The 21571-nt window shown below is 44.8% G+C and overlaps 1 protein-coding gene across 4 annotated transcripts in view; it reads right to left on the minus strand.

The window, feature by feature from the left end:
- Positions 1-681: 681 nt before the first annotated feature.
- Positions 682-21571, minus strand: part of LOC310986537 (calmodulin-binding transcription activator 1-like) — a 65667-nt gene continuing 44777 nt past the window's right edge. The window contains exons 8-22 of one of the 4 annotated variants that reach the window (XM_083972478.1): positions 18360-20419; positions 16086-16212; positions 14313-14447; positions 9860-10011; positions 8704-8888; positions 8529-8607; positions 8141-8408; positions 6326-6882; positions 4541-4689; positions 4181-4427; positions 3931-3999; positions 2577-2722; positions 2413-2481; positions 1454-1484; positions 729-894 (exon numbers count right to left, since the gene is read on the minus strand). In XM_083972478.1, coding sequence (XP_083828604.1) covers positions 862-894; positions 1454-1484; positions 2413-2481; positions 2577-2722; positions 3931-3999; positions 4181-4427; positions 4541-4689; positions 6326-6882; positions 8141-8408; positions 8529-8607; positions 8704-8888; positions 9860-10011; positions 14313-14447; positions 16086-16212; positions 18360-20419 — 4307 coding nt within the window. In that variant the 3' untranslated portion in view covers positions 729-861. Of the gene's footprint in view, positions 895-1453; positions 1485-2412; positions 2485-2576; positions 2723-3930; positions 4000-4180; positions 4428-4540; positions 4690-6325; positions 6883-8140; positions 8409-8528; positions 8608-8703; positions 8889-9859; positions 10012-14312; positions 14448-16085; positions 16213-18359; positions 20420-21571 lie in introns of all 4 variants that reach the window. The other 3 variants (XM_083972477.1, XM_083972476.1, XM_083972475.1) reach the window with 3 other exon arrangements.

Consider the following 21571-nt stretch of genomic DNA (forward strand, 5'->3'; position numbering starts at 1 on the left):
GGTTTGTTGAGCCTGTGAGTCAGAGTGGTTGGTGATATTGTGATATACTGAATCAGCAGAATGATTTTTGCCACTACAGCTCTTTAGGATGATGGAGAGGAGGAATAAGCGAAAAAACCTTGCATGCAAATGCAACATAGAAATGAGTTTTTTGGTTTATGTTTTTCTTATTCTTTCATGGATCACTGTTTGGATAACAAAACCCAACAGGTTTTGTATATTTTCTGCATGTCAAAGTAGCCTCTTGAGCAAGCTGTTCGTCACCGGTGCCTTTCAAACGCATCCAGTCGCTGCCGTGAACGGCCAGATGTCGTCGTTAACGTCGTAGTCGTCGTCGTTGTCGTCAGATGCTCCCGCTTCCTCGTGTTCTCTTGTTTGACTTGTTGACTTTTTCTTGCAAAGAAACATACCCATGAAGAGTGCAAAGAATGCCATGAGGTTAATGTGATGGCCTCCCAGTGAAACTGTGGAGGAGGATCAGTGCTGTGGGCAGAGCCAGGTCTCTCTGGGCTCTACCCAGCAGTCTGTCTGTCTGAGCTGCCATGATGGACACCTATCCTGTCCTCAGTCTGTCTGGGAAGAGTTTTTTTTTTCTTTTGTTTCCCCACTCTTGAGAGAAGAGGGGAGAGAGAAGGTGAGAGTGAAGGAGGGAGAGAAGGGAAAGAAGAGGAGGAGAGGAGAAGATGGGAGGGGGAGGGGGTTAGAGGATTCTGTAGAGGGAGGAAGGAGGGAGAGAGAGAGAAAGAGAGTTCGGGAAGGATGGAGGAGAGAAGAAAGAAAAAGGACAAGATGGAGGGCAGGGAAGTTGTATAGATTGCTCACAGGCTGAGGGGGCTGTGTGTGGGGCCTGGTGGTGGGCTCTCAGGACCCCTGGCCTTTCTCTGCTCTCTGGCCCTGAGGAGAAACCAAACACTCATTAGTGTGTGTGTGTTTCTGTGCATGCAAGTGCAACATTTTCTTTGGTGAAATACAGTTTCCCCAGTTTTATTTTCTATTTTTTACATATACCCAAAAGCCATTTTCAACAAACTGCTTGCAACTCCTGCTCCAGTCACTCGCCGCACTCACTCAGTCCTTTTATCCTCTTCCACCCACCAAGGCACAAATAAAAGAGACCGGCAGGCCAAGCAAGACACTTAACGTCCCCCTAATGATGTCAGTCAGAACATGCCCCCAGGAAGACCATATGCAAGAACCGCTCCTCTATCTATCTATCTGTCAGTCATGCACAAGTACCGACATCATTCAGCAGTCCTCAGAGAGAGAGAGAGACAGAGAGAAAGACAGAGAAAGAGAGAGACAGGGAGATAGGGAGGGAAGAAGAGAGAGAGAGTGAGAGGGAAGGATGATAATCCAGGACCTCCTCTCCCCCTCCCTCCGCTGACATGCAAACAGGCATCAGCCACCGGGAGAGAGGGAGAGAGAGAAGAGAAGAGAGGGAGAGAGGACTCACCCGTTTGAGAGGCCTATGGTCCATCAAGGGGCTTCACAGGAACAGTAAAACAACACCAACTATTAGCACCAATGGAGGGAGCGTACGAACGTGTCGTGGCAGTGGGCTGCAAGTGTGTGTGTGTGTGTGTGTAATATGCAGTGGTGTAGTGGGGATTTTTTTACTGGGTGGACGGGACGCCATTAAAATACCAAATCTGTGACGTCATTGAAATACAATCCACTGCCACACAGTTTAGTGCCACTGAACTGTAATGTTTAATTGTTATCTGGCCTAATGCCACTGTCACAATCATTCACTCCAAAGTGTTGAAAGTCCGAACCAAAGTGTTATGATCTCTAGACAAACAACTTTGAGACCAGACATAAAACACGATGCATGAAACTGACACAGAATTGAAACGAATCCGCATCCAGTGGAAATTTCCCGTTACTCTGGGTGACCCGTCCGGCCGCTTTTCTGCTGTTTCTGCTGGCCATGTGCATTTGTTTACAACGAAGCCGGCAAAAAAATCAATACATGGAACAGTGGATAACATACACGATGTTACGACGACGTGTATATTTGTGTAGTCATAAACTAAAGAATGCCGGTTACGGAGAGCGTTTGTGTTGCGGTGCTGCAGAGACGAGAGCTGGGACACGGCGGCGGCGACCGAGTAGCTACTACACTGATGTTACAAGGTTGGTTTTCAGCCGTGAGACGCAGGTGGAAGGCAAAGAGCCTCCGTTCTCACTGGTAACAAGTTACAGGTCATGTAGTTAACCATCACAATTACTCCAGAGCTTTTTAATTAAAATGTAGCATAGCCACAGGGAAATCCTGCTTAGTTCCTCTTTGCATCCAACGACCACTACACCACTGGTAATATGTAGTATGAGTCCGTGGATATGTGTTGTTTTGAGAGTATGTGTGTGTGTGTGTGTGTGTGTGTGTGTGTGCAGAGCTTCGTGTCTCACCTGTGGCGGCATCGGAGCAGGAACCTCAGGATCTTGCGAGCAGCCTGGTTCTGTTTTTTAGTTAGGAGGCTGCTGCAGGCGAAGACGAGAAGACAAGGGGGCGTGAGAAATATTTTACAACTTAATTAACGAGTGTCTGCTGCGAGCGTGTTTGTGTGAAGTACCTGAGGGAGTGTCTGTAGGAGCGGTAGTATTGCTGGATGAGGACCGCTGCTCTACGACTCTGTTGGAACTTCCTCTGCTCATGGAAACTCCGGAAACGACTCTGGATCAGGATGGCTGCCAGGGTCATTCTCTTATAAAGTGCATACTGAGATTGAGGAGAGAGGAGAGAGCAAAGTAGCGTTAAGCCGCCTGTCAGCACTTTGTCATGTTGAATACTAATTCTGAAGTAAGTATTAATTGTAAATTACTGTTAAAGATAAAAGAAAATTCATTAAAATATATGAATATTTTAGGTTTGCTCCGAGGAATCTTACAGACGTACGCAACAGAAGTGAACGGCTTAACTTCTTGGCCAATCAAAACTGAATTGAATGATGCATAATGAATTGTTATATATTTATTTATGTATTTATTTTCAGCATTATGAATATTTTAACTATTAGGATTCGAAGAACAGAGGAATTACGTTGTTTTTTTGTTTTTGTTTTTCACTCTTTAATGTTTTCTTTGGACTTGTGCGTTTCCTTGTAGTCCTCATGAGCCCCAGGGACCAAGATGGTCCTCATGTTTGATAATGTTTTTCTTCTCATATTATCTTTTTCTTTTACATGTTCAAAATAAAAAAACTACTGACTAAAGAAGTAACTACTAAAAGCACAAGTGAGTAAGATAAACTCAAATATGGTTAATGCTAAACTACTCGGAGTCAATCCCCATAGACTTCAATGTCATAATGACAACATTTACAGCAGAAACCAAGAAAAACTATTGTGGGGTCTCTATAGCTTATTGCCTAATGTTTTTATGGTGGGTCAAATTTTTGTATAACTCTCTCATATTAAAAGTTAGAGTTCTGCATAACTGAGGATGGGGGCTGTGAGTGACGACTGACACCAAAGTCTAGGCTCCTTTTGCAATGTTTGTATTAACCAGGAGTTTAGTGGAGTCAGACACTGACCAGATGGAGACAGAACAGATGAGCTTCAAAACCACTCTTCAGAAACCTGTTTGACGCCACAGAGGCTGAGTCTTTATCTACAGTCTGCAGGTAAAATAAAGTTGACTAAAAACTCGCTGCTTGTGACAGTTTGGTAGAAATTCAGTCTGTGGTTTTGATTAATCGAGGCAGAGATGGTGAATGACATGATTAAATCAGGCCATATTGCTAATTCTCAAAATGCTTTTAGCTAAATTAAACTGAGAATTTTAATGGTACATTTCTGAATAGATTATATCCGTTCATAATACGATTATGTCTGCACATAATGATTCAGCACTGCAGATGTACTTGATACTGTTTGAAAGGAGCTGGCAGAATAATTAGGAATAATTATATAAAGTCACAAGTCTTACCTGCTTGTATCTCTTATAGCAGCGCTGAATCACTGCTGCAATCTCTTTGCGTTGTTCCTGAATGGGACCCTGAGGGGAGTGACATTAGTATAAACATCTTACATATTAAATGGTTTGCAACCTATCAAAGCAAGAAAGAAAGAAATGGAGGAAGCTTATTTCAACTCTGACAAAATGCATCAGATCTCTGGGGCAAAGTTTCTGGGACGAGCGTTTCTCTAAAATAAGCGGAGGACATGTGTAGGCCTACCTTGTGTTTTCTGAGGGAGTGCAGGGCGTGCCTGATGGATTCATACAGCTCTGCCTGCTCTGTTTCAGTCATGGCTAGACAGGAGGAGTCAGCTTTCAACCTCTCCTCTTTCATAGCTGCACAGAGGAAGGAGCTCCAGTCGAAGGGGGAGGACGGGGCTTGCTTAGCCTGAGGACTCTGCTGATCCTCAGGCCCTGAGAGAGAGTTTGGTTTGGGGCAAGGAGTCTGGGGCTTGGAGTTCAGAAACCTGAAGAGAAACAAAGCGAAGCGACAATTTTGTAGTTATAAAAAAGGGGGAATTACACCATTTCATGAGTTTAATTAACTAAATATGGTGAATTTTGTCATACTTTTACTCACCTCTCCACCTCACCGAGGTAACCAGACAGTAACCTGACGTCACTGCTGATCCCCACCTTCCCAGAGTCTGTGTGAGTCTCCATAGCCTCGTGTTTAAGCCTACCAGCTGAAGCCTCCATGATGTGATCAGCTAGCATTGTGATGTCCATCTGCAATGCAACACATGCAAGGACAGGTGTTATCTATAGATTCATAACACCTGCTTCTCTTAAAATGAAAAACAACCTTTAATTTTGTCCTTTATTTTAACGCCTACGCTGACGACACATGTCTCTTTGTGCTTTATGTAGCTATTCATAATTATATTCAAAGGTAGGAACTCATTCTCCTGCCTGATTGTCATCATTATGGAGGTTAGATTCTGTATGCTCACCTTAAATGTGCTTATCTTATAATATATACAACCTCAACCTTCATCCATTATCAGTTTATCCAAATCAGCAAAGTTTGCATACAACATCTATCTATCTTCCCTTCATGTTTCCTCCTACTCTGATGGACCTGCACTGCACTTTTATCAGACTTTATCAGATTTAATTGAATAAAAAAAACAGAGTTACATCTGTCCTAATGAAAAATACTGCAGTCACTTTATTTGAAACTTTCTCTTTCTAGCTGTGGGTAATTAGACTACACTGCTCCACACTGCTGCAAGTGGATATCTTGCTTTAATGTTAAGTATTACCAGTTAGTATTAGGTTTCTACCTGTAAGCTACCATTTAGTATTTGTTCCCCTTCTGCTTTTGCTTGCTAGCGTATGTCTGCTTGTGTAGGACTGAGTTAATCTAGTGAGGAAACCACTGATACTAACTATCATTAACATGTAGAAAAATCTTCACCCATTATCAGTTTATCCTGTTTATGCTCCAGTTATTGCTGTCACCTTTCAGTCTTACCACTCTTTTTAAAGGGAAAGTTCAACATTTTTGGCAAATAGTTTTAGGAGTAGGTTCGTTACCTTTAATTGTTGGTGCAAGCTATTTTTAGAGCAGCAGAACAGAGCCGCGAGCTGCTCAGAGCTACGCTACGGAGGCTAATGGGATTTCTTGGTTTCCCTCATCAAACTCATCAAATACACAATCCAACAACTCCAAAACGCTCTGGTGGACAAGTTGTGACCTGCACATTCACCACGCTATGAGATAATAACGTAACGTTACAAGACGGAGTTGTTTTAGAAGCAAATGCAGAGACTGCTTGCTGAAAAACTGCCCCCGACGGGAATGTGCATCAGCGGTTTTGCATGAATTTACCTCTAAAACAACTCTGTCTCGTAACGTTCTGTTATTATCTCATAGCGTGGTGAATGTGCAGGTCACAACTTGTCCAGCAGAGCGTTTTGGAGTTGTTGGATTGTGTATTTGATGAGTTTGATGAGGGAAACCAAGAAATCCTATCAGCCTCCGTAGCGTAGCTCTGAGCAGCTCACGGCTCTGCTCCGCCGTTCTAAAAATAGCTTGCACCGACAATTAAAGGTAACGAACCTACTGCTATGACTACAGGGATTATGGCAATGGACACATTTGCCAAAATGTTGAGCTATCCCTTTAACTTAGCGAGCTTTTCATAGACATTTTTCCTTTGTTCACATTGAGGGCCAAAGGTTGGAGAGAGAGAGCTTTTTAATTGTTTTTTTTGTTTTTTTTTCACGTATTTCATCACAAACATACATGTAAACGAAGATGTACACATTAACCATCACATACAGTATAAAGAGTTCAGTCTTGTTTAAGGAATGAGATCCAAACCACCCCCCCCCTCCCCTAACAGTCTGCTCCCCCTACCTGTAAGTCCTCAGTGTTATCCTGATAGGTCAGCAGCTCTGTCTCCTCTCCCCTGTCAGACAGCACTCTTTGGCGCAGGTGAATGGCCAGCCGCTCTTTTCCCAGAATCCTCCTGGCCAGGCTACATTGCCCCAGAGTCTGTCTCAGACTCCACCTGTTGCCCCCTCCGGACCCCCCTATCCTGGCCTGCAGGAGGGAGAATGGGGTGCTGGGGAGCTGAGGCTGGCTGGGGCTGGAGCTGGCAGCTGGAGGAGGAGGAGGTGGAGGTGCGTTCTGACAGCTGAGGTTGGAGGGTTGAGTTTGTGGGGCGTTTGTGGGGAGGGGGTTAGGGTTAGGGTTAGGACTAGGGGAGGTGTTGAGGAGGAGGTTGGGGGGGGTGCTGGGGGTTGAGTTAGCTAGCTGTTGCTGTTGCTGTGTGTCTGGGCTGGGTTTGAGTCTCTTGGCTGGGGGCGGGCCTCCCTGTTCTCCCTGGGTTCCCTGCGGAGCTCGGTGTCCTGTTTGGCTCCAGCTCTGGTTCTGGTTGTCTGGCTGGCTCTCGGTCCTGGCTCTCCTCAGCTCTAGAGGGAAGAATGGGAGGGAGGGAGGGGGGGACAAAGATGGTTAAAATTAATGACAACATGCATTTCTAATAAAGTGGACATGCCAACTTATTAAAGGCTCAGTTAAATGCCTGGAGGTTGGACTGGACGGCTCTGCCAAATTGCAGCAAATACAAGTCGCAAAAATCTTCCCTTCTGGGGCCTGAGCATTCAATAATGGCCAGATGTATTCATGGCATGCAAAGTATTATCTTCTTCTTCTTCAACCGTCAAATTCATCTTTTGTAAGAAGATGAATTTGTCATATTCACAGCATGAATTCTTCACTTTATGCCAAAAACACCAAATTTGAGAATTTCAGGACATTACTGAGATGTTGTAAGCAGTAGCAGTGCATGTACATATAACGGTTGCAAATGGATAGATAGATAAGCTTTATTTCGGTGTCACTCCACAACACACAATAAAAATCCAGAGACAATATAAAAATACAGTATTGATTACAAAATGACCCGTTCCCCCTTGACAAAATTAAAAGTGTTGGGGACCACTCAAAAAGAGAGTTGTGAGACACCAACTACTAAAAACATGAATAGAAATGCACATTATGGTACCATACAAACAAAAAAAAAAAAAAAAAAAATGGATGCCAACTGTCTTCGTAACAAAAAGACACACCAAAAAACATTCAAATACCTCCATGCTGCTCGTATGTAATGTCCGTCTTGTCTTGAAGCCCCGAAATGCGAAATTGTCCCCCCCCCCCCAAAAAAAAGTCTATATTTCAAGCTTGTTTGTAGCGGAAGCTCCTCTTCCCAGTTCGTCTAAATTTGACGAACCGGGAAGAGGAGCTTCGAGAAGCTTCCGCTACAAAACAAGCTTGAAATATAGACTTTTTATTTATTTTTTTTCGGGACAATTTCGCATTTCGGGGCTTCAATACAAGACGGAAATTACATACGAGCAGCATGGAGGTATTTGGATGTTTTTTGGTGTGTCTTTTTGTTACGAAGACAGTTGGTATCCATTTGCAACCTTTATATGGACATGCAGTGCTACGCCGAGCCCCCCTGTAACTCAGAGAAGCCACGGAGGACTCTGAAACTTCTCCCAGCCCTTAGTCGACATGAGGGAGAGTAGATAATGAGTGAAATTTCAATTTTGGGTGAACTATCCCTTTAAAAAAAAAAATCATATCTTCCACACATGTGCCCAGGAAAAGCTGACCAGTTCCTATTTTTCTGACCCTCCAACATGAGACATTTGTCTTTCCCACCTGAGTTGGTGTTTGAAGTGGGGTTGTTGCTTATTCCGCTGGTCTGTGACTCTCCTCTCCACCTTTCCATCCAGGTGTCAGCCGGCTGGCCCTGAGCTTGAGGAGTCTGTTGTAGGTGCTCTAGCAGCTCGGCCAGTCGAGTGTGGCCCCTGGATCGAGCGATGTTGAGCGGCAAGCGTCCCAGCGAATCGGGGATAGCCAGAGCTCTCGGGTCCCATTGGTAAAGCACCAGCGCTGCTTCGGTGTGGCCCAGAGCACACGCCCACATCTGGAGAGTCCCGAAGAAAGAAAAAAAACACAAGTCACACATCAACCGCATAGAGAGAGAGAGAGAGAGAGAGACACCTACACTTAATTAAAATGTCATTCAGATAAATCAATCACTCACCAGCGGAGTGCAGGAGAAGTGGTCTACGTTGAGAGGATCCACCTCCAGTTCGAGGTCAATACTGTCGGCATGCTTCGTGCTGCAGAGACAGGACAACGAAAAGTGACGTTAATTGGCACAGTCCCCTGCGTTCAACACGGTGTGTCATGTATTTGTGTGTGTGTGTGTTACTCACCGCCAGCGAATGAGTGTCTGGATGAGCCCCGCGTAGCCCTGAGCTGCAGCCAGATGCAGTAAGGTCATTCCTCTGGAGTTCTTACTGTGGACGAGCTGGTTAGAAGAAGCCCAGCATGGCTGAGACATCATCTTCTCACAGACCACCACCACGCGACCCTCGAACGAACCCTGGTCCGGAGAAATCTGGAGGATCACAGAGTAAAGAGGGGCCACAGTGAGAGGAGAATTTAAATCTTTGGTGACTTTTTAATTGCATCCTCTTGTTTTTTTTTCCAACATGCATTTATTTCTGAGGTGTTACAACACTGTTTTCCAAAATATAAATAAAAAGTTGGTTGTTTTTTGCCTATAAAAGGTCCAAACAAAGTGAAATGATCTAAATTTGAGTGCCAGCCATGATCAGAGCTGGTGAAATTCTATAAATGCTGAGAGAAGGAGCTTCAGACTGGACCTTCCTTCACAAAATCAAAGAAGATGCTTTCTTACAATTTCTTGTGGCAACATCCATGTAAAAGTTGAAACGACACAGCAACTATTTTCTGCTTGTAACACGATCCAAATCTTATTGAAAGTTGAAGCAGCATATTGACTGTACAGACTTCAACATTACTATTTTTACTGTTTATCTTTTTTCTTTTTTTTAAGTATATTTTTTGGCTTTTTTGCCTTTATTTGATAGTACATAGTGATATAGACAGGAAAGGGGGGGAGGCAGAGAGAGGGGGAATGACATGCTGGAAAGGTCTGCCCGACGCGGGATTTGAACTGGGGACGCCTGCGTTGAGGACTGTAGCCTCTACATGGGGCGGCCGATCTAACCACTGGGCCACGCACCACCCCAATTTTTACTGTTTATCTTGTCAGTTTTTTTAGACCTTTGTCACAAAATACGGCAAATTAGTTTGCGTGAATCTGACATTGGTTATGCTTTTTGCTTTTGCACTTGAATGCATTGACAGCAGCACTACAGTCTTATTATTTTGTTATAAAACTAATATTAACTACGGTAGCTGTAATTTTACATGTTTGAATTAGTAGGTTATTATAAAGATTTCAAATGTTATCCCAATGAATGAAACAAAGATTTACTTCTTATAGTAAAAACAATTCCTATTTAGTTTCATGCACTCCTCACTAAATCACTCCTTCCTTACTTGAGACTGCTGCTCGGTGGCTCCTCCTCCTCCCTCCACTCCTCCGCCCTTGGTTGCCATGGTTTCCGAGCCGGGGTTCTGATTGGTTATCTCAGCCATCCTCTGCTCCATCTGCTCCAGACGCTCCAAGATAGACATCCTGAACTGGGTATCTACAAAAAATGAAGGTGGGGGGGGGAAACGTACACACACACACACACAAACACACACACAGAGCAGTAAGCATCGGTTGTTTGCTGTTGTTGTTGTGGTTGTTGCGTTTAAGCAAATCAATATTATGTTTTAGTAAATCCTACTTAGAGAAGCTTAGAGGAGAGAAGCTCTTCTCTGAGGAGCTCAATACTGGAGAATAAATCAGGGCTGGAATCCAATAAATCCTCCTTACAAACAAGAGCGACTAGGGAACCAAGTAAATTGCATGTTTGTGAGTGTGTGTGTGAAGAAGTATATACATCTTACAACAAATGTGAGTTTTGCACGTGTGTGTCATGGTTGTATATGTGAATGTGACCCTTTGTTTCAGTGCTGCTGCAGTTTTGCTGCAGTGCACATTATGTCATCCCACCTGCTGCTCTCTCACTCTCTCAATCTCTCTATTTTTCCCTCCTCTCATTTCACTCCTATTTTTCTTTCTGTTGTCTGCAGCGGACAAAAAAATGAGCTAAAAAAAAGGGGGTGGAGCCACCGCTATGACACAAAAGCTCAGGCCCCTCCACCTTTCCCCCTGCTCCGCCAATCAGAAGGAGAGCGGAGTTGTTGCCGTTAATACAAAGCGCTCATCTGAATACAAAGCAAAACACTCCACTGTTTTAGCTGCCACATACATGAGAAAACATCTGTTTTCACTCGTTACAGCTGCAAACAAAGACACACACAAGTACATTAGATTTCTAGTCACATAAAACGGAACAATTACAGAAAAATGAAGATTGAGAGGACTGTGATTGATTACAATAACTTCATTAACTGACACAATATTAAGTTGACAAATACTAATTGAAATCCGGAATGACAAAGGGATGAAGAAGCAGTCGTTTAATTAGCCTCCCAAATTGAAAAGTTAATTGCTGAATATGAAATATTCCTTTAAAGTGTCTTTCAAATAGTTTTTTTTAATGATTTGTTCAATCATTAATTTATCTGTCTTACATGTGACTTCAGTGTAAATGCCGCTCGTGTTTTAAAGGATGTGGAGCACAAAGGAAACTCCTAAAAAGTCATTAAAACAAATTAATTAACCTATTAACATGTCAATAGAAGGCAATTCTATTTATCAATGACTTAATTTAAATGCCAATATAAATAAATTACCACTACATTATAAATTGTATTGATTAAGTAAATAGCTTTTGATTGACCAGTGAAAGCTGCATAATTATTGTGGTTAAAGGCAGAGCCATCACTTGTTGTCCTGCTCCAGAGTGCAGAATCAGCTGCTTTATAAAGTTTGCTTCATGATCACTCTCAGCTTGGACACGTGTGCAGTAGGTACTGACAACAAGTATTTGGAAACTTTTTTTTGTTGTATTGCAGGGTTATTTACTTTCAGTAATAGTCTGCCTGCATGGATTTTCTTCCAATAAATAAACCTTGGCACAGGCTCAGAACAGTTTTAAGTGATTAAGTTACACAACATTTACTTTAAGCCAGGATTTAGGTTCTTGATTGTTTTTGTAACAATAAAGTCTACAAAACTTTCAGCTGTTTTGTTACATGCACATGAAATCATAAAGATATTCAAATTCAAACCAACTTGTGCTTTTTAATCAAGATTAATTGTTAAAAAATGAAAATAAAACATCAGATAAACATACTTTTGGTGCACAGAAACTTTCAGTAAATGCTACTAAACATCTAATAGAAATATGTCAGCCTCTATAAGCAGAGAGTACATCTGCATCCAAGCTGTGGGTGATCATCAGCAACATGCCCACATGTGTGTGTCTGCAGGCCTGTTGTCATATGGGCCCCTACAGAGCCACATTAGCCTCCCTGCTGCTGCTGCTGCTGCTGCTGCTGCTGTTGTTGTTGTGGACTTGAGTGGCGCTTTCCACTCGTGCTGGTGCTGAAACTGCACAGGGTCAACCAGAGACGCACCACCACAACAACACCACCACCAGCACCATATCCACAGGTTTGCAACAAAAAAAGATCGAGCAGGCTATGGCGTCCCTCTTAGTCCAAACATGTAGCGTGCAAACCGCGTGAGGACTTGTGGCTTTTTTTTTTCCTTCTTCCCTATAACATCTCTTTGTCTGAGCTCGACAGCAGCATCAGCAACAGCTACATGTGCTACAAAAACAATTTGGACTGAATCCTGCAACAGGGAAAAAAAGAAAAAAAGAAAAGAAAAGCAGCGCAGCGCTTTGAACGCACCATTTAGACACAACAGGCACATTTATGTAAGTCTGCAGCAGCATGACAAAGAAAACTTCACTCCACAGACACAAACACAAGCACAGACCTGGACGCTGAAATAATAATAAAAAAAAAAGAAGAGCGTGTTTTGGAGTTATCATCAGTTTTTTTTCTATATAAAAGGAAACAAAACAATGGAGGAAAAAAAGAAAGAAAAGAAAATCAAACAAGCTACGAACCCAAACAGCGAGTCTCTATCTGCTGCTGCTCTTTGTTCCCGCTTCTGCTCACTCAACCCCGTTAGTTTGAAGAAGTGTGCGACTCACACATTGCAACCCCGAGCGAGCAAAACACAACTAAGTGCAGCGAAAGAGAGAGAGAGAGAGAGAGAGAGAGAGAGAGAGAACAGTCTCTCTCTCTCTCTCCACGTTGTGTCTGTCTGGGAGAGGAGGAGAGGAGGAGAGCAGCAGCAGCAGCAGCAGCCTGCGCTTCAAATCCGCCCGCCAGACTCGGAGCTGCAGGGGGCTCGGTCGTCATCGGCACAACAATAGACCTCACATCAACTAAAACTGGAGCAGAGCAAGCATGTGCATGTGTGTGTGTGCATGTGTGCTGACGCATATTTGCTCAGAATATTATGGATCTCTTCTTGTCTATTTTCTCCACGCACTGAGCCCATGGCTGCACTGTGCATTTGAGGCCAAACAAAGGAGGAGGAGGCGAGCGAAAATAGGCAGAGCGCCCGTCCGAGCCTCGCTATCCTCGGCTACAAAGTCAAAGCCACACAGTCCTCCTAACCTCCCTATATATAGAGTGTGTATATGTGTCTGTGTGAGGCTGCACGCACAACACAACACACACAAAAGCAGCAAGCACACACTGCCGGCGGTGGCCAGCAGCGGGGTTGACTCTCTCTCAAATGGACCCGGCCGGCGACTGTGATATGATGTCCTTGCCCTTCACTCCAGTAAACAGCCAGCCTGCTGTGACTGGAGAGCCGCATTGCCGCATTGCGCAACGCGGAGACGGGGGCGAACAGAGTAACCCAGGACATGCCTCGCCGAGGAGGAGAGAGACCCGCGTGTGTGTGTGTTTCCCTTTCCGAGCTGCAGCTGCATCAGGAGATAGTATATTATGTATATACATATTTGCACAGAGAAGCCAAAGAAACCAACCAAGCACCCGCCTGTATGAGCTTGTGCAGACATTTGCAAAAAAAAAAAAAAACTTCCCAAATCCTCCACACTGCTGACTCCAAGGACGTTTTTTTTTAAATGTATTTGCAAGTTATTATTTGATTCATTTAGTGTTATTGAACAATCATCATCAGCTGCTGCAGTTCAAACAAATTAATACCTGAGTTCTCTCTCCCACACATCCAATCCATCAACTACAGACTCTAATAAATGACTGTGCCCCTAAGACAAATCCGAAAGCCTTTATAAATCTTGGCTAAACCACCGGCACTTCAAGAACAGGTGTCAAAAACAGCACACACACATACACAACCGCTATGCTGGGATTCCTTATTGAAACAAACCTACACACACAGACAGACAGAGCAGCAGCAGCAGAAGAAGATGAACAAAACAAAATAGAAATTCTTCCAGGCACAGATTCAACACAGTTCAACCAAGCAGCAGCAGCAGCAGCAGCAGCAGCAATGTCACCATAGTGGTCAGCAGCAGCGCATCAGTGGCTGTAGACACAACATCTCACAGCATGACAGTCAGAGCACTCAATGAAAAAGAGCAACACAACCACACACACACCAACAGGTTTTATCATAGTTTTAGCTTTTAAAAAAAAACACCAGCGCTTTATGTAAAAGTCATACAAAACTAAAAACAAAACAAAACAGAATAGACAGAATAAAACACTGATACATGCAACACAAGCAGTTACACACACACACACACACAAGTCTCCCTCTGTTTATGGTTGATGCTCTTTATTGAATAAATAACACCAGGCGGTGAGAGTGGTAACTGTGCTGCTGCTTTACACCACCACCACCACCACCACCATCCCTCCTCCTCCTCCTCCTCCTCCTCCTCCTCCTCCTCCCTATAAATACACAAACAAATGCTCTCACCATCCAGGGACAGCCAGTCGTGTTGAGACGACGGCAGGGCAGGGAGGTCACGCGCCTTGTATTCGAACACCACGGAGGAGGAGATGACCTCACCGCCCATAGCTACCTGTAGCATCACCAGTCCTGTGTCATGGGCTGGAAACAGACATGAGGTAAGGCGTAAGTAAGTAAGTATGGATGGATGACTATATGAGGAGACAGAGCAGAGATAGAGATAGAGCTGCTCCTCTCAAATATAATTTTAGTGTGACAGTATGGTGACTGTTATTAGACCGTGACTGTCTAGTGTTACTTTTTGACCATGTGTGGCTGCTACAGGAGACAGGATGCTGCAGGATAAAACTTAACTATAAACCATCATCACCATGTTTCTTATTGTGTTGCTCCTGTCTTTTTATATCAATGGGAACACGTCTCCCAATAAGATTTAGCTGCCAGACATCATCAGACACTAGATCTTTGTGGGCTGAGATAAAAAAAACTTTAAAAACTTAGTAAGGTAAAGGTTTAGATTTAGAAATAAAGAGCAGTGTTTTCTGTGTATTAGACTGTAATAACAACAGTAACGGCAACAATAACAACTTATCTTGTAAACCCCGACTGTGTGAGATAAAGGTGAGCATTTTTTTGTAAAATGTTCTTTGTCTCTTGGCTGCAAAAATTAAAGTTTCTTACACTTGTTTTTTTTTTTTTTTAAATAGATATGTGAATAGAATAAATGAATGAATTTATATTTATATTTATTTAGGAGGAGGACACATTAATGACCATAATAAAATGTAAAGGTGCCAGTGTTAGCCAACGGCTAGTTTCAGACTGTAGTCCTCCTGGCAAGGTGTTACAAGAATGAATAAATGAGTTGTGTAATACAACTCAGTAAGGTAAAGGTTTAGATTTAGAAATAAAGAGCAGTGTTTTCTGTGTATTAGACAGTAATAACAACAGTAACAGCAACAATAACAACTTATTTTGTAAACCCTGACTATGTGAGAGTGTGGGTGCTTGATAAAGGTGAGCATTTTTGGGTTTGTCTTATTGTAAAATGTATTATTTGTCACATGTGTTATTTATTATTTGTGTCTTAGCAGCTCTCAAAAAACTGCAAGAATTAAAGTTTCTTACACTTGTTTTTTTCTTTTTAAATAGATATGTGAATAAAATACATGAATGAATGAATAAATGAGTTGTGTTACGATGAGTAATACAACTCAGTAAGGTAAAGGTTTAGATTTAGAAATAAAGAGCAGTGTTTTCTGTGTATTAGACTGTAATAACAACAGTAACAGCAACAATAACAACTTATTTTGTAAACCCCGACTGTGTGAGAGTGTGGGTGCTTGATGAAGCTGAGCATTTTTGGGTTTGTCTTACTGTAAAATGTATTATTTGTCACCTCACGTGTTATTTATTCTTTGTGTCTTGGCCCATCTCAAAAAACTGCAAGAATTAAAGTTTCTTACACTTTTTTTTTAAATAGATATGTGAATAAAATAAATGAATGAATTAATAAATGAGTTGTGTTATGATGAGTGACACAACTCAGTAATAAAGGTTTAGATTTAGAAATAAAGAGCAGTGTTTTGGGTTTGTCTTACTGTAAAATGTATTATTTGTCACATGTATGTTATTTATTCTTTGTGTCTTGGCCCCTCTCAAAAAAACTGCAAGAATGAATGTTTCTTACACTTGTTTTGTTTTTTTAATATGAATGAATGAATAAATGAGTTGTGTTACGATGAGTGTACAGTACAGTATAGACTGGTGTGTTGTTACCTGGGCAGTAGCATCGCAGCACCCCAGGTTGGATGAGAGCAGCCGGGACGCTGATGTGGTCGAAGAGGCAGCTGTACTCGCTGCTCGACTCCAACCACGGCCCCGTGATCAGCACCTTCACGCCACCCTGCGGCAAACAGGAAAACACGGGCCTCAGTGTCACATCACGACAGGAAAAACAAATGCAAATGAGGTGTTTTTACTTTAAAATATACAGCAGTTAGTTAACGAAAGAGATGGTGGAAGAGTCTGTATGAGAATGAGACACACACACACACACACACACATAGACACAAACACATTTGGTTCTCCTGATCTAAATTTACCTGCTGCTCCTGTTTACACAAAAGGTGTTTCTATGAAAATATCCTGACTCCATCTGTCAGTTAAACACACCTCAGAGACACAGTGGCCTAAATATGGAACCTTTTTGTTTTTCCCCGTCTATTATATAAATCTAAAAACCCAGAGATAGTATAACCTGCCTCGTTTACAGAGTAATTACTATTTTGTTAATGACGACGAGGCTGCGAGACTTAAAAAGGCCTGGCAGCAGCCCCCTTGAGGCCGCGCGGCTTCTTACATCCAAGTGGAACAAAGTTGTACGAGCCATCTGAACAGCACTGCCATCATGTGTAGCTAAAAATAAAACATAATAACAACAACACATAATGCTGAATGAGACGTGAAGTTAGATAACACACACACAACAATGAGGAAGACTCGGTTTATCAGCGTTCGTTTTCAAAATCAGAATCAGAATTTCATTGCACAACAGCACAATGAGATTAAAAGCTAAACCTTAAAGGGATAGTTAAACATTTTGGCAAATTGGCCCATTGCCATAATCCCTATAGTTTTAGGAGTAGGTTCGTTACCTTTAATTGTTGGTGCAAGATATTTTTAGAACGGCGGAGCAGAGCCGTGAGCTGCTCAGAGCTACGCTACGGAGGCTCATGGGATTTCTTGGTTTCCCTCATCAAACTCATCGAATACACAATCCAACAACTCCAAAACGCTCTGGTGGACAAGTTGTGACCTGCACATTCACCACGCTATGAGATAATAACAGAACGTTACGAGACAGAGATGTTTTAGAGGTAAATGCAGAGACTGCTTGCTGAGAAACTGCCCCCAGATGGGAATGCGCATCAGTGGTTTTGCATGAATTTACCTCTAAAACAACTCTGTCTCGTAACGTTCTGTTATTATCTCATAGCGTGGTGAAAAAAAAGAGCTCTAAATAGTACTAAAAATAGCTTGCACCGACAATTAAAGATAACAAACCTACCCCTAAGATTATAGGGATTATGGCTATGGGCCTATTTGCCAAAATGTTGAACTATCCCTTTAAAGTGCAACCACACATAGAAACAAGACAGACAAATAACAGTTGTTCAACAATCAACAATATGAGTATGCGTATGGATAAAGTGATAAGTGCCAAGTGCATTGTGCTAGCAGGGTAAAATATGAGAGTATATGTATAAAAATATAAAAAGTAAAGTAAATAAATAAGATATATTATATAGCCATAGGCTGTCAGTTCATGTTTGCATTCAGTATTGTGATTGCTTTGGGTTAGTCTGTTTGTCTTGGTCTTGATAACACCTTTTCAGCTCATTGTAAAAATGATAAGTTCAACCTTAGTTTGAACTGTGTTGTTTTCTTTTTTTTCTTTTTAAAGAAACCGTGGGATTACCAGGATGATGTAACACTGATGATCCTGGAAGAAAGCTGAGGAAAAACATATGAGTTGAATTTGTGAACACGTTGGAGACACGGTCAAGTTGTTCAAATTCTTTCAGACAATTTTTTTTTTTTTTTCCCCACTAATTGACCCAACTGTGTAACGTTATTGTTTTTTTTGTGTGTGTGTGTGTTAGAAACTAATGATGCTAAGATGTTATGTTTCCACGAGTTTCATCACATTTCAATGACAGAACTGGTGTGTGAGTTATTATAAGTGGTACATGGGTACATTAATGAAGCCACCCAGGGGAAGCAGTGTAATATTGAAATTTCATCAAAATCCAATCAGCTGAGTCTGAGATTTTCCGACTCCTTAATGACCACGGCCACAGCCCGGCTGGCGGTCTTCGCACAAATTGTGCTGAACATGATTTCGGTGTTTAACATCAGCGCGAGCCACCGTCAATCATGTGGCGGCAGCGTTGGCGGCGGTGGCAGTGGTGGTGGTGGAGGGACGGATTTTTACTGTTGGAGGAACCATGAATAAATAATGAATGATAATCATGTTGGGTTTTTACTAACCTCTGGATAAGACCACTCTGGGGAGTAGTCCGTCACGCCAAACAGCCTCCCGGTCTCCTGGAGGAGTCCTAGCGCTCCCTGCTCCACCTCCGAGCCCTGCAAGTGACCCGCCGCCACCGCCGCCGCCGCCGCCACGTGCTCGTCCCCCGCCGCCGCCTCCTGGGGCATCAGCACCCCGGTGACGGCGGCTCCCACGCCACCTGCGGACCCCTCGACCGAGATGAAATCGTTGATGAGATCAGAGAACTGGCTCCCGAACGAAGCCTCGAAACCTTCCAGGCTGATGGCGGCGGCCCCGACTGCTGCTGTCACGGCCGACACGCCGCCGACGCCGCCGACACCGCCGGGCTGAGGGAGCGGGGAGCTGTAGAGCGACCCCTCCATGGTGGCGCCGGCAGCTATCGACTGAGGGCTCGCCACCACGGAGCTGCTGGCGCCCGGCAAGGTCACACCGTTACACAGAATCTCAGTTTCCCCTCCTGCACCACCGCCGCCTCCTCCTTCCTCGCCGCCGCCGCCGTTGTCGTCAGTAGGTTGCAGGTAGTGATCGGCGTCCACGCTCCCGTACGCCTCGGGTTTTAGTAGTAACTCTCCTCCTCCGTTCTCCGAAGCCTTGTCGAGGCCCGACGCCTCTCGATGCCCCCGGCCGCCGCCGCCGCCGCCGCCCGACTGGTCGACGGTCGTGTCCTGCGTCGTCAGGGGAAACGAGCCCTGTCCGTTCCTCACGCACAGGGCCTGCTGCTGCTGCTGCTGCTGCTGGTCGGTGGCTTGGTGGAGGCGCGCTGCTGCTGCTGCTGCTGCTGCTGCGTGCTGCTGCTGCGGGTCTCCGTTGGCGACCGGAGAGTCTATTGTTGTTGTTGGCACCGTGGGCAGACCGATGTAGGCCTGAGCCTCGCCCGAGTCCTCGCTGCCGCCGCCGCCGCCGCCGTTGGTCTGCAGCTGGCTGGTCTGCGGGGAGGCCTGGAGGAAGAGGCTCGGGGACGGGTGGTGTGACGTCGCCTGACTCAGGCTCGGGGGGACGCAGGCTGACGACATCACGGCGCTGAAGTCCATCTGCTCCAGCGTGGTGCTGGGGCTGAGGCCGGTCCCCTCGCCGACGTAGCTGCTGCTCTGCGTGGCGGCGAGCGGCGGCGGCGGCTCCAGCGGGGTCGTCGTCTCCGTCTTGATGTTGTTGACGAGCGCCGGGTTGTAGACGAAGCCGTTGGAGGAACAGTGGAGCGCTCCGCCGCCGCCGCCGCCTCCGTCATCACCGCCGCCGTTGTTGTTGCTGCTGCACCCCTCCGTCTTCCCGCCGCCGTACGTCTGGCCCTGCTTGGGGTTGTTGAGGAAGCAGTCGGGGTCAAAGGTCATGGTGGTTTCGGGGAGGCTGACCCCTCCGCTGGCGTCCAGAGAGCTGGACAGCACCAGCTCGCCCGCCTCCCCTAAGCCCACTCCTCCGGGAAACGACGCAAACCGCTGGTTATCGGGGGCGACGGCCAGCAGGATCCCGGCGGTGGCGGCGGCGGCGCTCTCGTGGGCGGACGCGGACAGCAGGTGGGTGTGGCCGGCGGAGTAAACCGAGTCCCCCCCGGTCAGCGTGGTGACCTCGGACATGAACACGGCCGTGCTCTGCGACAGGCCGGCCCCGATGGCGAGGGCGGGGCTGTCGGCCATGTCGCTGGCGATGGACAGCGGCGAGCTCTGCGTGGTGTCGGGGACCTCGACCTGGTTGGTGGAGGTGGAGGACGACACCTCCATGCTGCTCTGAGGGAGCAACGAGGGTTTGGGCAACCGGCCGTTCCTCCTCTCCCCTGCTCTGCTCCTACCGCCGCCGCCGCCGCCGCCGCCGCCGCCGCCGCCGCCGCCGCCAGGACTGGGCGCCGTCTGGCCCTCCGACACGTCACTGTTCTGGACTTCGGTGCCATCTGCTTCCTCGGCTCTCTGGCCCGCCGCTACGCCGCTACCCACCGCGGCGCCTCCTCCGCCTCCTCCTCCTCCCGCCGCCGCCCCGGTCTCCTGCTTGGATGAGATGATGCGCTGCTTGACGCTGGAACATTTCTGATGCAGGCTGCTGCCGGCGCCTGAGTGAAGAGGAGGAGGAGACATCGAAGAAAAAATGAAAAACTATTCAATGACACTTTTCCTTTCTTTTAAAAGAAATTTAAAGGGATAGTTCAACATTTTGACAAATTGGCCCATTGCCATAATCGCTATAGTCTTAGCAGTAGGTTTGTTACCTTTTATTGTCGGTGCAAGCTGTTTTTAGAACGGCGGAGCAGAGCCGTGAGCTGCTCAGAGCTACACTACAGAGGCTAATGGGATTTCTTGGTTTCATTCATCAAACTCATCAAATACGCAATCCAAAAACTCCAAAATGCTCTCATGGACAAGTTGTGAGCTGCACATTCACCACGCTATGAGATAATAACAGAACGTTACCAGACTGAGTTGTTTTAGAGGTAAATGCAGAGACTGCTTGCTGAAAAACTGTCCCTGAAGGGTTAGCGCATCAGCGGTTTTGCATGAATTTACCTCTAAAACAACTCTGTCTCGTAACGTTCTGTTATTATCTCATAGCGTGGTGAATGTGCAGGTCACAGCTTGTCCACCAGAGCGTTTTGGAGTTGTTGGATTGTGTATTTGATGAGTTTGAATCCCATTAGCCTCCGTAGTGTAGCTCTGAGCAGCTCACGGTTCTGCTCCACCGTTCTAAAAATAGCTTGCACCGACAATTAAAGGTAACAAACCTACTGCTATGACTATAGGGATTATGGCAATGGGCCAATTTGCCAAAATGTTGAACTATCCCTTTAAAACTATGGTTGAGAGATGGTCAAATATGTGACCATCTGCTCTGAAACTGTGATGTATTTGTATTTTATTGTATGCACTGTAAGTAGGCATAGTACTGTTTTTTTTTTTCTTGTTTCTTTTTTAATGCATTTTAATTATTGTAGTGCTCAAGTCACCTGCCCCAGAGACTACGGTTGAAAATTTGCCAACTTGGCTAAACCGGCATTTTTACAGAAATGTTTATTAATGTGCATTGTCTCTGTATATTTAAACCAATAAACTAAACTAAACTCAACAATGGATGCTGTTGTCATTTTGTGTCTTTCAGATGCTCAGGTCAATGTTTTAACCCTCCTGTTGTTCTTCTGGGTCAAATTGACCCAATCTGTTCCCTTCCTCCATCTTTCCTTCTATCCACAATCCTTTTTCCCCTTTGTTCT

Source organism: Trachurus trachurus (genome assembly GCF_905171665.1).
Source record: "Trachurus trachurus genome assembly, chromosome: 5".
Lineage (NCBI taxonomy): Eukaryota > Metazoa > Chordata > Actinopteri > Carangiformes > Carangidae > Trachurus > Trachurus trachurus.